The sequence below is a fragment of the Suricata suricatta genome, chromosome 2 (assembly GCF_006229205.1).
Source record: "Suricata suricatta isolate VVHF042 chromosome 2, meerkat_22Aug2017_6uvM2_HiC, whole genome shotgun sequence".
In the NCBI taxonomy this organism is placed as follows: Eukaryota; Metazoa; Chordata; class Mammalia; order Carnivora; family Herpestidae; genus Suricata; species Suricata suricatta.
The window spans coordinates 59,082,144-59,099,431 of record NC_043701.1 but is presented as its reverse complement, the minus strand read 5'-3'; the positions used below and the strand labels follow the sequence as shown (position 1 = coordinate 59,099,431).

Below are 17,288 nucleotides of genomic sequence, written 5' to 3'. Positions count from 1 at the left end.
TCTTTGTTTGTATGTCCCTATGAACATGAACATGTCAGAAAGAAAAGTGACCAAAAGATGAGGCTGGTGTGAAAGGAAAATTGCGGATGATGAAGGTCGTCAGATTTTCGGTGATGCACAGACGGTCAGAGCCGGCACCTCCGAGGGGCCTCTGTGCTCAGAGCTGTTATTTGTGCTGTAGTGATTGCTGGACAGCAGGGGCACCGAGTGACCAGCAATGACTGGGAGGGAGGAAGGGAGGCGGGCTACAGAACACGACCCGGAGGAACAAGCATACTTCTGCACAAATAACAACTCCAACAATACGCATTTCAAGCAGTGAAACAAACTTCCCCAAACAAAGGACTCCGCAGAAGGAAGTAGGATAATTGCTGGAGGTTACCAATGGTTTATTTGGAATGACACAGCACTGAAAACATAATCATTACAGATGATTTGTGGATACAGCATACACCACCTATCTTGTTTCGGGACAATCTGGGAAGATGAGTCGCATAAATATAAAGAGTTGGAAATATAGAGGAGCTTTTTTTTTTTTTAAATATATATATAGTGTTCTTTGGGGGTGGATACTTATGCCCCATCAGGCAGCCAATCTTAGAAAGGCAGAAGTTAACACTCCATAGCTGCTCATCCCAGCCAGCACCTCGAGCCACGGCAGCTGGACACCTAGATCACGAGGCGGGCTTTCTCCAAGGGACAGCAGCGCTGCCATGCTAGTTGTCATGGCATCCTGAAAAAACACACATTACAAAACACAGATACTGTTGACTGTTTTGGCAATGGGATGGCTGGTTTTGCCCGGAGGCAAAACTGCAACTGTAAATGCCAGACAGAGCCAGGGCAATGCATGTATCAATGACACTTGAGAGGCGCAGAGAGCTCCGGATGGAACGAAAGAAAGCGAAAAGCAACTATGTATATGTAGCCTTGCGCTGCGCATACACATAGATCGGGGAAGAGATGGGAAGTAGGGTGTGTGCCTGCGTGTCCTTACACATACACAGAGGTGGTGGGGAAGACCACTGAAAATGTGTGCAACGGTTTCATTTTAAACACGGTAAACTTGAAAGGGGGAGAGAGCGAGCACTTGTCCACACCTGTGCAAGGGAGTAAGAGAATCTTGTACTATAGGGTAACTCATCACGTCTTCTGGGGGACAGCCGCTCAATACTTGGTGCAGAGAAATTAAGGTTCTGGTCTGGAGAAAGCTACTTCAACTCTGGAGGGGATCAAGTACAAGAGTCTTCACAGCTTGGACAAAGCACACATACACCTGTTCATCAAGAACGTGGGAACCAGAATGTGGGAACCAGTGAGGACTTTAGCTGTAATTTCCTTTTTTCTCTCTTACATTTTTTTTTTTTTTGCACACATGCTCCATTGATATATCTTTCCAAGCTTTGTCTGACACCCAGCCTGTAAATCATTAAGAGTGTAACAGCAAAAGTGAACTCTTCGGGTTTTCCCGCAGGTTTAAAAACCTGATGATCAGGCTCTTTCTACCATGTCTGGCCCTATTCCAGGCGCCGGGTGAAGTTCTCTGGAAAGAGGCCTTTGTAAGCGGCAAGGTCTCTATACTGAAGCCAGTCTGATTCCTTCACTCCTACCAGCCAGCCTGCATCCTGCAAGACAAAGACAGGGTTTTCAAGGTCCAACAAACCACTGGGGAAATTTTTACTGCCAAGAATTAACACAGTAATTTACATATCTGTTTTATTTATTTATTTTGAGTCAGAGAGCGCACAAGTGGGGAAGGGCTGAGAGAGAAAGAGAGAGAGAGAGAGAATCCCAAGCAGGCTACAGGCTGTCAGTGCTGAGCCCATGAAACCGTGAAAGCATGACTTGAACTGCGATCAAGAGTCCGATGTTTTAACAGGTTGAGCTACCCAGGCACCCCCCGAAATAATTTAGTGTTGTGATATTGCACCACGATGTTATACTATACATAAACCGGTGTCTGAGAACAGTGGGAAGGCTCATCCCAAATAAGTTGTTAGGTAAACAAATAACAATAAGTTATTGAACCTGAGTGATTCAGTCAGTTAGGCGGCAGACTCATGATTTCGGCTCAGGTCGTGATCTCATGGATCCTGCCTCAGCTCCACACTGACAGTGCTTAGAGACTGCGTCTGATTCTCTCTCTCTCTCCCTCTCTCTCTGACTGCCCCCCACTCGCACTCACACTCTCTCAAAATAAACTTAAAAAAGTAATAATAACAATAAACGTTTAAAATCATTTATTTCTGGGTCTAGTGTGGCTAATGAAAGGTAATACAAATAGTACAATTTTGTATGTTGTTCATTGATGTTAACTGGATTATGACAGGAGTTCTTAAGGAAGAGAAAAGGATTAGAATGACAGCCAGTGCAAAAAGGAAAATACCACGTACAAACGCGTCGTGCGCAGAACTTTATCCTGTAGGTCACAGGGAGGAAATGGCTTAAGGACGCAGGTCAAGATATAGTGCTGGCGAGGCCACGGAAGGTCTAGTATTTCATCCTGAACCACCTGCCTAGAGGAAGAACTCTGTGCCCCAGGTCACATCATGTGACCCAAATAAAGCACCACATACGAGGCTTCTCAAATAACTGCCTGACAAGGGTTCCCTGAAGCCACCGTTGTGTTTGTTGTTGCTGAGACAGTATCTCATTTTTCAAGTTACATGAAATACAAAGCAGGTCACTGTCATGCCATTCTTGTTGGAAACATTCCTATGCTCTTTGTAAAGTGTTCCTCATAAACATTTGTCTGTCTTACAGGGGTACCTTCATAAACATGAAGACAGTTAGCCACAGGATGGTAAAGGGACCTCCTGTGTATGGCTCGGGAGACAGGTGAAACTGAGGATGAAGGCTGCCATGTGCCCTTGGCTATGGCAGATGAGCAGAGCCTGGCTGGGAAAGGTGGAGTGGAAGGAACAGCATGAAACCTACAGACCATATAATGCAAAACTAGTGGGAAGTGACTCGTCTTCATTATGTTAACCAATTCACGAAAGAGATCCCACTTAGGATGAAAGATGGGCAGATTTCATCTGAAGCAATTCCCGGTATAGTTCAAGTACATCAGATAAAATGAGGTTTCAAAAATTAATAAAGAGGCTGAATACATTCCCTCTTGATGTAATCTGAGGCTATAAATTGATGCTGTTATACAGACAAGCAATATAAGCATGTAGACAGGCCAATTTTTGAAGGTGGAAAAAAAAACCCTGAGGAAACAATGACTCAATAAAATACCTGATAATATCCTAGCTCAGAAGAGAAGTGTCCTCTTGAAGATTATGATGTTATGGATGTGAAGGGCAAAGTTATACTTAACGTAAAGGATGATAACTAAATTTTTTCTAAAGCTCCGGTAAGCATCTAAAAGGCCATATTTCCCCCACGAGTGTCTATATTTGACTTTATTTACAATGAGTGAAAAAAATCTAATGAAGCCAAGTAGAGTCATGCATTTTAAAATTGTTTCAATAAAGAAAAAAAGTTCAGGACTGGTACACACTCATCATCAAGATATATTCCAACACGTATATTCTGAAACACAATTTATATAGTAAAGCGAAAAATATTAGCCAAGATCAATCTTGAGCTGAGGCAAATTGGGAAAATTAAATTTTAACTGCTTAAACTACGTGGCAGACGAGACTTACAGTTTTGGTAACGGCCAAATAGCTTGCGTCAGAAAGCTGCTTCTGCACAGAACAATTATAGCCACTAGAATAACTATGTATTTATACATATCCACATATACATATGTATACACATATGCAACTATTTGCATATAGAAATAACATAAAATACGTAAGACAGGTTTACAGAATGGGGTTGTGACAAATAATGGGGTTGACATATATAACAACTATTTGAAGGCACTGGCAGTGACCAAAAGCAGGCAAAAGTTGGGGATGACCTAACCCTTGAAAGGAGGAAATTGCACTGGGTGGGATCTGGGCTGATAAGACATTGGCCCCGCCCCCCAAGATCAGCTGCATTGTTACGGGGAGTATCTTGAAAAGAAGAGATCAACAGAGGCGGGTTCCCAAGCATGCAGAGAAACTCCCCTGAAATCCTGAGCTGCCCCATAACCTGTGAATATACAAGGGGTCCCCCAAGGAGAAAGCAAACGGGGGCAAAAGAGCTGAAGAGACGTTTCAGCACTGCCCATGAAGAGGACACAGAGTTTAGAGTTTGGAGGCTTGGTCAATCTTGAGGCTTTCTACTAAAATTTCAGAAGGGCCATTCTCGGAAGTAAATGATATCTCAGGACTAAAAGTTCATCCTCAAAGTAAAGGCAAAATTGAAACGGACCCACCCTAACAAAGTATAAGACAAACATGAATTCAAGTGAATTATCCGAATTTGCTAGAGGAAAAGGAAACAAGCTTCAGAGATGGAAAACTGAATCCAGACTCTACAATGTGTCCAGTATAAAAAAAAAGTTACTGGACAGGTGCCTGGGTGGCTCAGTCGGTTAAGCATCTGACTTCAACTTTCGTCATGATCTCGTGGTTCTCAAGTTCAAACCCTGAATTGGGCTCTGTGCTGACAGCTCAGAGCCTAGAGCCTGCTTTGGATTCTGTGTCTCTCTCTCTCTTTGCCCCTCCCCTGCTAGTGCTCTCTCTTTGTCTCTCTCTCAAAAATAAATGATAAAAAGAAATTTTAAAAAATTACTAGATATGAGAAAAAAGAGGAAACATCCCCTGAAGATAAAAGGCAATCGATATAAATGTGTGCTGCAATGGCCTAGCTTTTGGAATTAGCAGTAAGACATTACTGCGGCTTTCATAAATATGTTCATGTGCTTACATTGAAAGATAGCAGTATTGAAAGACTAGATGGGAAATCTCAGGAAAGAAATGGCAACTAAATATAAAACCAACATGAACATTATAGAATTGTGTCAAGTACAGCATCTGAAATGAAAAAAGTCACTGGATAAGCTTAACACCAAATTCAAAGTAGCAGAAGAAAGGGTCACTGAACTTGAAGACAAATCAATAGAAATTATCCAACCTGAGTTCCAGAGAGAATTACACATGGAACGAAAGAGAACAGTCTTAGACATCAAGAAGTCCAACATATAATTAGGGACTCCCAAAAAGAGGAGAAAGAGAATGAGGCGAGAGAAGAATTTAAGAAATATTAGCTGAAAGTCTTCTTTTTATACAAAAAAAATTTTTTAATGTTTATTTATTTTTTGAGAGGAAGAGACAGAGTGTGAGTGGGGTAGAGGCAGAGAGAGAAAGAGACACAGAATCTGAAGCAGGCTCCACGCTCGGAGCTGTCAGCACAGAGCCTGATGCAGGGCTGGAATCCACCAACGGCTCTGAGCCGAAGTCAGATGCTTAACCGACTGAGCCACCCAGGTGTCCCAAGTCTTCCAAATGTAATGGAAGATATCAGGTTACAAATCAGCTCAGTGAATCCCGAAAACAAATGAAAAAACAAACAAACAAGAGCTAATAAGCACATTATATTGAAATTCTTAACAGCAGTCACGGGAAAAAGTCACAATCTATACCCAGAAACAATGTAAAACAAATGGCAGCTGATTTCTAGTCATAAACAGCAGAAAACAGGAAACAATGAAGTGGTATCTGTAAAGAGTTGAAAGAAAAATGTCAACTCAGAATTCTTCCTCTTGGGAAAATATCTTTAAAAATGAAGATGAAGAAAGACATTTTCAGATAAGCAGAAGCTGAGAGTATTCCAGATAAGCAGATTAGACTCGTAGGAACTGGTAAAGAAAATTTTTCAGGTAGGGGCACCTGGCTGGGTCAGTCAGTGGAGCATGTGACTCTTGAACTTGGGGTTGTGAGTTTGAACCTCAGGTCGAATGTAGAGATTACTTAAACATAAAGTCTCTTTAAAAAAAAAAAGAAAGGAAAAGAAAAAGTGTTCTAAAATAGAATAGTAAAAAAAAAAAAGAAAAGAAAAGAAAACTTTTTAGGCAGAAAAGAAGTGAGACCAGGTGGAAACTCATATCTATTAGAAGAACCAGAAAGAGCAGAGGAAATGGTGAACATGTTGGTAGATGGAAGATTAGTTGTTTCCTCTTAATCTTTTTAAAAGATAACTTATGATTAATGCAAAAAATAATTCGCTTATATAATTTTGAGACATGTAGACACAATTAGTGCTTTGCCACTCTTTGCATTGAAGAGTGTATCTGAGCATTTAATCATTTTACTGACCCTTTCAAAGAACTAACTTTTGGATTTATTAGTTTTCTCCATTGCATGCATTTCATTGCATTCATCTGTGAATTTATCTTTATTATTTCTGTCCTGTGTGCTTTGTACTTAATTTGATCTCTTTATTTTCTTGGGCTGAAAATTTAGAAATTGATAGTAAACTAGGAAATATTTTTCTAATTTACACTGTGATTTAGGTAGTCCACAGATTATTCAGAAGTATAATTTTAATTTTTAATAGAGCTTTTAACCCTGTATTGTTATTATTCATATATAATTTAATTTTATTGAGGTCAAGACTTTGCTCAACCACCTGTTCTATCTTGCTAAGTGTCCTATCAAGAGAAAGAACAAAATGTGGGACTTGGGAAGCCTTAACCTCTAAAGTCGTAACTTATTTTTTGGTGTAAAAGGCTTGGAAACCTCCTTGAGAAGATTATGGATTATAGCTCTTCTCTCCAGAAAAACATGTTAACAGGCACATTTATACATCTGGCATACTATTTAGGGGTTCACAAATCCCATGAATAAGAACAAAATGGAATTCTTAGCATCTTCACATCAGAATCCTATGCTCAAAGGTGATTTTTTTTTTGTCTTTTAAAATTGAGGTATAACTTAAATACTAGGTAATGCAAACATCATTTAAATGTACGGTGTAGTTTTGACAAATGCATATACACATGTAATCTACACCCCTATTCAGATAGACAACATTTCCATCTCCAGAAATTTCCCCCATGTTCTTTCCTGGCCAATCTCCACATTCCCCGAGGCAACTACATTTGAAGACTTTTAGTGCATGTGAACAGGGGCCACATGTCCTAAACACTGATTTTTCAGAAACAACATCCTTATAAAGTAGATGCAAAATAAGAAATATTCATCTATTTGTATCAAAAAGAAACAATATGGCAGCCTCTAAAAGAGATGTCCGAAAAAGCTTCCGTTAGCCATGTCCTGCACTGATAAGCCCGTTCTGAAGCTGCCCTGCGCACCTCAGAAAATAGAAATGTCTTCAGGAAGCAAGTCACTGTGTCCATCGGACCCTCAGAAAAAAACCCAACACAACCCATAGGACCTTTCAATTTCACTCTTTACCTGGTCAGCTTCTGAATCTGAGGGGACCACCAAAACCACGTCACCCCTTTGTAAGGTAAGTTCATCAGAATTCGCTGCCTCAAAATCGTGCAGTGTTTCCACCTGCAAAAGATTTTAAAATAATTTACTAATTTTATTTTACTAAATTTTTTAAATATTTATTTATTTTTGAGAGAGAGAGCATGAGTGGGGGAGAGGCAGAGAAAGGGAGAAACAGAATCTGAAGCATACTCCGGGTTCCAAGCTGTCAGCACAGAGCCTGATGCGGGGCTCAAATCCACAAACCGTGAGATCATGACCTGTACCGAAGTCGATGTTTAGCTGACCGAGTCACCCAGGAGCCCTGAATTCACTAATTTTAAAAAGAAAGGAAGTGTAACATTGAAGTCTCCCAACCAGATTACCAACAGCTACTTGTAAAAGCCTCTCCAAGCTGGATAAAAAAGACAATGATCCTAACATACCTCAAGGAAGAAGACCTCTAAACAGAGGAAGAAGTCCTATTTACTTAAAACAACCAGTTCTTGAAGACTGACAGTGAAGCAATTTGGATGTACATTGAGTAAGTAATATAATACCTTCTTCAAGAGTTGAAATATAGTGCTTTTGTCAAATTTCAATTCGTCCCTTTTTTGTTAGAGATTTACATTTCATTATCACGAATGCTTTATTACTGTTCATTTTTAAACTTGAACTAAAAATACCTGGTGGGAAGTGCCTCTCATTCCACTTTTGTCATGTAATTACAGACTGGAAAAATCACCTCCCATGTTATATGGGAATTACTATTTAAACTCTGTGATCAATTCCTATATAAACTTCCTTCCCTATCTTACCTTTTAAACCATGCCAATCAGTTTTTCTTTCTCTTTTCTTTTCTTTTCTTTTTTTTTTTTTTTTTAAACTGAGATATAGGGGCACCTGCATGGCTCAGTCGGTTAAATGTCTGGCTTCAGCTCAGGTCATGATCTCACAGTTCGTGGGTTCCAGCCCTGCTTCAGGCTCTGTGCTGACAGCTCAGAGCCTGGAGCCTGTTTCAGATTCTCTGTCTCCCTCTCTCTCTGCCCCTCCCCTGCTCATGTTCTGTCTCTCTCTGTCTCTCAAAAACAAACAAAATATTAAAACAACACTGAAATATATTTGGGGTGCCTGGCTGGCTCAGTCGGATGAGCATGTGACTCCTGATCTTGGGGTCATGAGTTCGAGTCCCAAGGTGGAGGTAGAGATTACTTAAGTAATGAGGTAAAATTTAAAAACTGAAATACAGGGGCGTCTGGGTGGCTCAGTTGGTTGAATGTCCGACTTTGGCTCAGGTCATGATCCCACCGTTCGTGGGTTCAAGCCCCGCATCAGGCTCTGTGCTGACAGCTAGCTCAGAGCCTGAAGCTTGCCTTGGATTCTGTGTCTCCCTCTCTCTCTGACCCTCCCCTGCTTGCTCTGTCTCTCTATGTCTCTCAAAAATAAATACAAAATTAAAAAAGTAAAATAAAATAAATTGAAATACAATCATAAATAAAAATTAAAATTGAAATGTATTTGACAAATATTATGCAAATTTGTTATACAACATGTTGATTTGATATTTATATACTCTAATATGATGCCAATGTAGCAATACTTAGCACCTCTATTATGTTACCTAATTACCATTTCCTTCTAGTGGTTGGAATAATTAAGATCTAGTCTCTGAGCAAGTTTGAGGATAACACAATATTGTTGTCTGTGTTCACTATGCTGTCTACGGCTTAGCTACTACTCATTGGAAGTTTATACCCTTAAATAATATCTCTCCTCTCCACCTACCCTTTCTCTCCCCTGTTTTAGAAAGATTTAGTTAAAAATTTTTAAAAAACAAAAGTAGAGAGAAGCATATCATGACCCACATACTCCTCACCCAGCTAGAACAGCCATTCCGTCATGGACCGTCACCCTTCTCCCATGTCCCTCCCCTCGGCCCCACCGCCTGAGGTAAAGCGGCTGGCTGTATTTTGCATCCAGCGTGATAAAATGTCAGAGCTGGAAATGAGGATCTTATTCCCAAAGTGGCTTTGCTGCTGAGAAAGCGAGGAGCAGAGAGAGGCGTGATGTTCCCCCAGGCCGCTGCAGTCAGTGGGGGGAGCGGGGGTGGCCCCAGGGAGGCTGGCTGTGCAGGGCACCTCCTCCTTGACTTGTGTTCTGCTTACCACACAGCGGACACATGCTCTCACTAACATGTTTAACTGTCCCTCCCCAGGACTCATTCATAAATCCACTCCACCTGCCCTGCCCCCATCTGAAGTAGCAATGCAACAGTTGGTCTCTAATGAGCAGAGAGAGAAAAAAAACATGACCAGGGGCCAGTTGATTACGTGTCCAACTTCAGCATAGGTCATGATCTCACGGTTTGTGGGTTCGAGCCCCACATCTGCACTGTTAGAACAGGGCCCACTTTAGATCCTCTGTCTCCCTCCCTCTCTCTGCCCCTCCCCTGCTTGCATATGCACGCTCTCTCTCAAAAATAAACATTTTAAAAAAAGAAAAAGGACTATTCCCCTCCACTCCCACCCTCAAAACCACACTAAAATTTAATGTTTGCCAAAGAAAAGAGCTGAATTTTGAAAGCTCATAAGTAGGCATTGGATGGTGTCACCCAAAACCCTCATCCCATTAATTTGGACCTTTCTTCCCTCCAGTAGAGAGAAAGAATACATATTGCAAAAGGCAAAAGTAAACATCCGAAAATCAAAGTTTCCAGCAAAAGGGCCTCAAAGCAGAGGAAGGACAAGTGGCCACCGGACCTTGTAGAGGAAGCCGGGAGGCACTTCCTGAGCCGCCTGGCTCGCAGGGGGGGCGGAAGGCACGGGCTGCGAGTCCTCGCCCGCCCTGGGCTCTGCAGCCTGCTCTGGCGGCTCGCTGGTGGCAGCCGCGGCCGTGGGGGTCTCCTGGGGCTCCGCCACTTCAGCTGGTTCATGTTCCTCCCCTTCATGGTTGGAGGCGGGCTCTATGACGACCGAAGGGATGACCTTCTCCTGCAGGAAGAAAAATGATGGTGCAGAGCAGGGGCTGGGAAGAAAGACTCATACGCTGCTTCTGTCCCCAGCATACCCTCTGTGGCTCCCACCTTCCCACCTCCTCTACTCAACAAAGTGCCTGCTGTTCCCCAAACCTGGCCCAAACCTTGCAGGACCTTCCTCCTGACATGGCCTCCCTTCTTATCTCTCCTGAGACAGGAAGCCTTGGTAGGATTGATTTCTGGACCCCTGAGCAGTCAGACAGTTTGCTGAGAGGGGGGCTTCTGTGCAAACTGGGAAGAGGGTAGGAGACGTGGTCATGTCAGGGTGGGGAGGCAGTCCTGAAAAAGAAGGTAGTAGGGTTCCTGGAATGGCCTCATTTTTGCCACGATCCACCACTGTCCCACTAAATACTAACACTGTTTTGTTTTATTTTGTTTTTTTAGTTTACTTATGTATTTTGAGAGAGGGAGGAGGGGCAGAGAGAGGGAGAAGATGAGAATTCCAAGCAGGGTGCGCCTGTCAGCATGGAGTCCGGTGTGGGGCTCGAACTCACAAACTGTGAGATCATGACCAGAATCTAAACCAAGAGCTGAAGGCTCAAGCAACTGAGCCACCCACATGGCCCCGAACACCGGAAAGGTCTTTGGGAAAGGACATTTAACCTCCTGTGATGGCTTTTTTCCCAGAGTCCCGCAGGACTCCTGAACAGCCTACAGCCATATTGTAGGTACAGAACCAGCTTGTGTTTGGAGGAAATCTGCCTCTGCTTTGCTGGTTGACTATCATCGGAGCCCACATTGCAGTGACAGCTGGAGGATGCTAATTCCCACCAAGGGCTCCAAGGATGATACACTCTGGGGGGCGGGGGTAAAGCAGCACCAGAGGACCAAGATTTCCCTTGTATTTTGTACCAAGGATGGGCAAGAAGAGGAATTTCACTAGCATACTGGAAGTCTGGAGATGTTTCCTGCCTTTCCCGTCAAGTTCTATATTCCCTCAGATACCAGTGGGCGCTTCCCGTCTGCCATCTGGAGAAAATAATACACCCTTTCAACAAGCGTAACAATAGAGTCCAAAGCACTTCTGCCACCGTGACAGGAAACCCTCATGAACAATGGAACATATTTTGGAGGTTCCTCTGCAGATACCAATACTACCTGCGGTTTTTCTCGTGATCAAAGGGATCATTTAGTTTCAAGCTTTGAGTAACCCTGGAGAGATTCGGGGCACAGCTCTCCTGAGTAAACTAATGAGGACAAAGCAAAGCAGAACATGGAGAGCCCACTTTTCATCGTTACCTCCTGAAATCTAGAAGAACCAAATGTGGGGTTGAGAGGACCTGTCTTTGCTTTGAGCCCCCACATCATGGAATATGTAGATTTGTTGACTTTGAACACTTCTCTGAAGAAGCGAAGACCTGGGGCCAATCGGGCAAGTTCATGTATATATTTAACGACCTGCTGTCCTTTAGAACGTGCAAATGGCAGGGGGTGGGTTGATGAAAAGAACCTAATGGTAAATTTGGGGGCACTCTAATAATAAAAACAGTCCCTACATATTCCTACTAATAATATGATTTAACTACTAATGTTGGGTTCTCACTGAGTGCCTGGCACCAGGCTAAGTGCTCCCTGCACAGCTATTTCCCCATGTAATTCACACCATAACCCCATTGTTCTGTCAATTCTCTCCCTCCACCTCTCTTTTTCATCATCTTTCATTCTTTTTTTCCATCACTGGGGGCCTGTGTGAATCTTGCAATGCTGACATTGAGAGAATGCCAGGTCCATGCTTTCTGAGATGCTTACATATATAAATATATAAACATTAACAATAATAAATAAAAATTAAAATATATAAAATTATGTAATTATGTATATCATATATTAATGTAGATACAATTCTATTTTGTGAGCCAGGCCACCACAAAATGGCCACAGACCTATCCTGCCCCCAAAGGGGTGATCACCACCCACCAGCAAACAGTATTTCAACTGGCGCCCCCTCCCCGGAACTTCCATTCCACTGGGAACTCACCTGAGGCACTGCTGCTTCTGACTCTTCTGGCTGAGATCCATCACCCTCTACGGCCTGTGTGGTGTCAGCGTCTACACCTGCTCCTTCCCCGGTGGGAAGAGCTGCCTTCTCCACCTCTGCCTCCTCCACAGGGGCCTCCTCAGCAGCCGAAACCAAGGTTCCGACGGTCACATCAACCTCCGTCCCAGGCAGGACCTGCAAACCAGGAACCGGACAGGTGGTGTCTGTTCTTCCGTGGGACATAAGGGTCAGACCCAGCCCTTCCACTTCTGTCCCCTCTCCTGAGGCTCATCAGATGTCCAAGCTCCCTGTAAGAGCTGAAGCCCAAGACCGAAGCGTGGTGGAGTCTGCCTTCTGTCCATCATTGCTGACCTCTCTTCCATAGGAACAAAAGGCGTGGCACAGGGAACATGGCCATTGGTAGTGTAATGGCGCTGTGGGGTACCGATGGTAGGTACGCTGATGGTGAGCAGAGCAGAACCCACAGACTCGTCAAATCACTACATTGTACACATGAAACTAGCGTAGCCTTGTGTGTCAACTCCACTTCTGGTTAAAAACATGGAAAATGATGACCCCTCTTCCTGAGCCCCCACGATGGGACATTCCTCAGCTTCCCTTGTGCTCAGATATGGCAGATGGAATATGAATGGACTTGACAAAGGTCATTCCTGAGACAAGGCTTTTATGAGTTGATGGTCCCCTTCCCAAGCTATTTCTATTTTTGTCGCCTGAAAATGGATGGTGGCAAAGCCCTAGAAGGTATCCGAGTCACAAAATGGGAGGGGACTCCCCCTAAAACCTGAGTCATGGAAGAAAGCTACGTTAATAAAAGCATCGTTACCATCTAAAATCAGAATTTAGGAAAACTGCATGTCAGTGTAAACTCTAAAATCTTCAGGGGGAAGGTCCCAGAAACTAAATCAGATTCATGAAAAAATATATATTGGGGAGTTTCCTCAATAAGAATTCTTGAGAATGAAGGGAAAATAATTTTTGTTATGAAATATGCATTATAATAAAAAAATCAAATTTTGGGTCCTTAAATAGGAGAAGATAATGAGAAAAGAAGTGAAAATTTCTTTTGGGGCACCTGGGTGGCTCAGTCACTTAAGCTTCCAACTTCAGCTCAGGTCATGATCTGACCCGAGCCCCGCGTCAGGCTCTGTGCTGACAGTTCAGAGCCTGGAGCTTGCTTCGGATTCTGTGTTTCCCTCCCTCTCTGCCCCTCCCCTGCTCGCTCTCTCTCTCTCTCTCTCTCTCTCTCTCTCAAAAATAAACAATTACAAAAAAGAACATTTATTTCTAAGATTGGGCATAGTCAAAAGAGCTTTAAGTAGTATTTAAAACGTGCAAGAATTAAATAAAATGCAATCAGAAGTTTTAGTTTTGAGCAGATTGGTTATAGAGCACATGTCTAAGATGCTAACATAAGTTTGGCAGGCCTGACTTGCAAAGCTCAAATCAGAAAAGACTGAGGAAGAAGAATGTTCAATTGATCTTATATAATATACCCAGCACACGTTTCAAAAAGTGATCTTGTTCTCTGATGTGATTAGTGTTAGCCGTCCCTCTTCTCTATTGAATAAATTCTACCCAGCTTGTCCTGTTAGGTTAGGAATGTTCCAGTGCTGCTGATATTGACTGTCAATGCCCAGAACAGGAAGTGGACAGTGTCTGCCCAGCGGGCATCAGGAGTAGGAGATGGAGAATGTAAGCCACAGACCTAAGGTCAGAGCAGCACATTAAAAAAAAATTAATGTTTATTCATTTTTGAAAAAAAGAGCACGAGCAGGGGAGGGGCAGAGAGAGAGAGAGGGAGACACAGAATCCGTAGCAGGCTCCAGGCTCCGGAACTGTCAGCACAGAGCCCAAGGCGGGGCTTGAGCCCACAGTGTGAGATCATGACCTGAGCTCAAGTCAGATGCTCCACTGACTGAGCCACCCAGGCAGCCCCAGAGCAGAACACTTAAAAAAAAAAAAATAAAAACACCACAACAAAAACCTTCTTCTGACTCAGATGTATAGGTAACAGACTAGAGAAAACTAATTTGCCATAGAATACATTTTCTACAACATAACATTGTACTTTAGGGATGAAAAACAGTGCTAACAGCTATACTATTTGTTATTTGGCCAAATATTACTCATATTCCTAGAAATATACTTGCCTCTATTACAGGAATTTGGCTCTCCACACAAAGTGTGCAATGATCCAACATGTACTCATGAACCATAATGTACCATTTCTTTATTTTTTTTATCTGACCCCATCTTTAATGTACTGTGTTCAGAAAAGTAATCCTTTATATGAATTGTAACATATGCATTTAAAGCAAATTTAAAGGCTAACAATGATTAAAGTGGGAATTCAGACTCTGATGAATACTGAAAATTCCCCTAAATAGAAAGTTTGTTTAAAAAATGTAAGAGAACTTCATTTTTTGTTTTAAATGAACACGTCTTTTGTATGGATGCATTGTTGCTGTTGTCAAAGGAGTAATAATCAGAACATAAATCAGCAGGGTGTCTTCATTCCAGGAAGGACAATGAACAGTCATTCATGGCTTTCTCCAGGATCCTAAGGACAGCCTATCAAAGTTTCTTCCACATCAGAAACTATATGTAAAGACAGTGAGCACAGAGTGGATTTTCAGGCTCAAATGTAGAAAGCATATTGTGTTATCATAACTCTGAGTTACTTATGCTTTCCATCTGCCTGAAAAATCACACCTATGGAGTTAGTATCTCCCTGGTTTTCAGTGGCACCAAACCAGATGGACTGTATATCATGCAGATGGTATGGGCAAACAGAGCAGTATATAGCACCACACACACACACACACACACACACACACACACACAAAATCAAAATGCAACCATTATGTTGTTTAACAGGCTACTCCTCCAAACGATTATGCACAAATCCTTCCATACATACATGTGCCAAGCACATACCATTAGTGACTAGATTTTACTCTCAACTGAACTGATACATGTCCAGAAGAGAATATATTTCTGTGAAGTATTAATGGTGTTGCCAAAAATAACTTAAACTCTCTCTATACAAAAATAAATGTTAATGAGAAGTCCCTGATTTAGCTCTAGGGCTATCAATAGCTATCAATTTCATCGTATCAGATCTTACTATTGCAAGATATACCTGGCAATATGTTATCACCTTGCCTTCGCTGAATAACTTACACAGGCGTCACTGGCTGGATGTGATTTAGACCTTGACAGTGTGGCTGCTGTGATGGCAGCCACCAGCAGGTGGAGCCCAAGGGTTCTGTTTATACAGGCTCTGGTTGCTGACCTCAACAGAGTAAATACCCCAGTTTCCACCTGTCGGACAATTGAACTGATCTGTCACAGACGTGAAAAGGGCTAGAAGAATGACGGCCAACACTAATGACCAAATGACTGAAATGAACAATGTTAGTAAAGGCCAAGGAAACAGGCACTTTGACTACAGAGAGGAAAGACTGATGATTCTAAATGACCTACTTGGAAAAGGGAAGAAATTAACATGCTCCATTCTTCTCTGAGTCCTGTGGCAATGAACTCCTATTTCTCTAGCTAAATAGAACACTTAGATTTTACAGACCTTAAGAATATTTCAGAAACAGAGGACTGTCTGCTACTTGTCTTCCCTCCTCGCTTTCTGTCTCTAGAATTGGTCTGAAAATCGAGAATGCCCAATCCTCCTTTATGTCTGGAATCTGTTCCACATTTTCTGCTCTTACCAAAACATCTCCAATGCATATTTACTGACTGTAATAACAGAACAATATAAACGTACAATGGAAAACAGGACTCCATTTGCTCAGATGAGGTGTGAGCTCCAGATAAAATCAAAGACAGATCGAAAAAGCGATTTTCAATGACAGCATTATCCCTCTTTTTGTTGTTATTTTACGGGTTCCAATTTGTTAGCTATTTGTAGATTTAGAAATGGGAAACATTTTCTGGACTCTGCTTGCTACTGGAGACATTACACCCACTAGGAAATACCATAATGATTAATGACTGCTATCTGTTGTTTGTTTAAGCGTCATCAGGGAGGCCAGAGGACTGAAACTAGTGAAAGTATTTCAAGCCTATGACAGTCAATGCTGTTAAATTTTTCCTGTCCCTCCAAATGTTCAGGGAAACACTATTATAATCTTAACTTCTACCAAAACTATACTATCTGTGTGGCGCCTGGGTGGTTCAGTCAGTTAAGCATCTGACTTCAGCTCAGGTCATGATCTCACAGCTTGTGGGTTTGAGCCCCTCATTGGGCTCTGTGTTAACAGCTCAGAGCCTGGAGCCTGCTTCAGATTCTGTCTCCCTCTCTCTCTCTCTGTCCCTCCCCTGCTCACACTCTGTCTCAAAAATAAATAAACATCAAAGAAAACCTGTACTATCTGTTGGCCAAACAGATTCATGGTGGGAAACAACTAATGCAAAGAGATAAAAAAGTTCTCCCTGCCCTTGTGCACATATTGACTGTACCCCCAAGGCCCACTGAAGCCCAGGCACCCTGACTATTGGCAATTTGCACATGCATCACAAAAAGCACAAGGACCTGCAAGGGCTCTCACTTTATCACACCATAGAGAGCTTACTGCTGGATCTTCTGCCTCAACAATCTCCTCAATGGAAAGCATTTTGGTCCCGGCACTCGTGCCAAAGCCCTTCCAAACACCTGTCAGCAAAGTTCCCAGAAGTGGAATGCAATGAATTCAATGCAACAGTGGGAGACGGATCCTGCAAAGCAGGGAGACACAACAGGATGATGGAAAACAGTCAAGCCCTCCAGGAGACGGTGCCCGGAGAGCACGTCAATGGGGACCCAGAGCCTCCAGACAAGAGTAGTGACGAGCTACACGAGAATGTGTAACCTTGTGTGATTTATTTGTTTTATTTACTCATTGTTTTCTTGGCAACGTTAGCTCTGAGCAATAGTTGAAAA

At 42.5% G+C, this 17,288-nt stretch overlaps 1 protein-coding gene across 1 annotated transcript in view; it reads right to left on the bottom strand.

Annotated features, from left to right (window-relative positions):
- Window positions 1-360: 360 nt before the first annotated feature.
- AMPH (amphiphysin) overlaps window positions 361-17,288 on the bottom strand; it is a 232,528-nt gene continuing 215,600 nt past the window's right edge. Inside the window, exons 17-20 of the mRNA XM_029926769.1 lie at window positions 12,332-12,526; window positions 10,079-10,309; window positions 7,302-7,403; window positions 361-1,625 (exon numbers count right to left, since the gene is read on the bottom strand). Of these exons, the coding sequence (XP_029782629.1) occupies window positions 1,518-1,625; window positions 7,302-7,403; window positions 10,079-10,309; window positions 12,332-12,526 (636 nt within the window). The 3' untranslated portion in view covers window positions 361-1,517. The remainder of the gene's footprint in view (window positions 1,626-7,301; window positions 7,404-10,078; window positions 10,310-12,331; window positions 12,527-17,288) is intronic.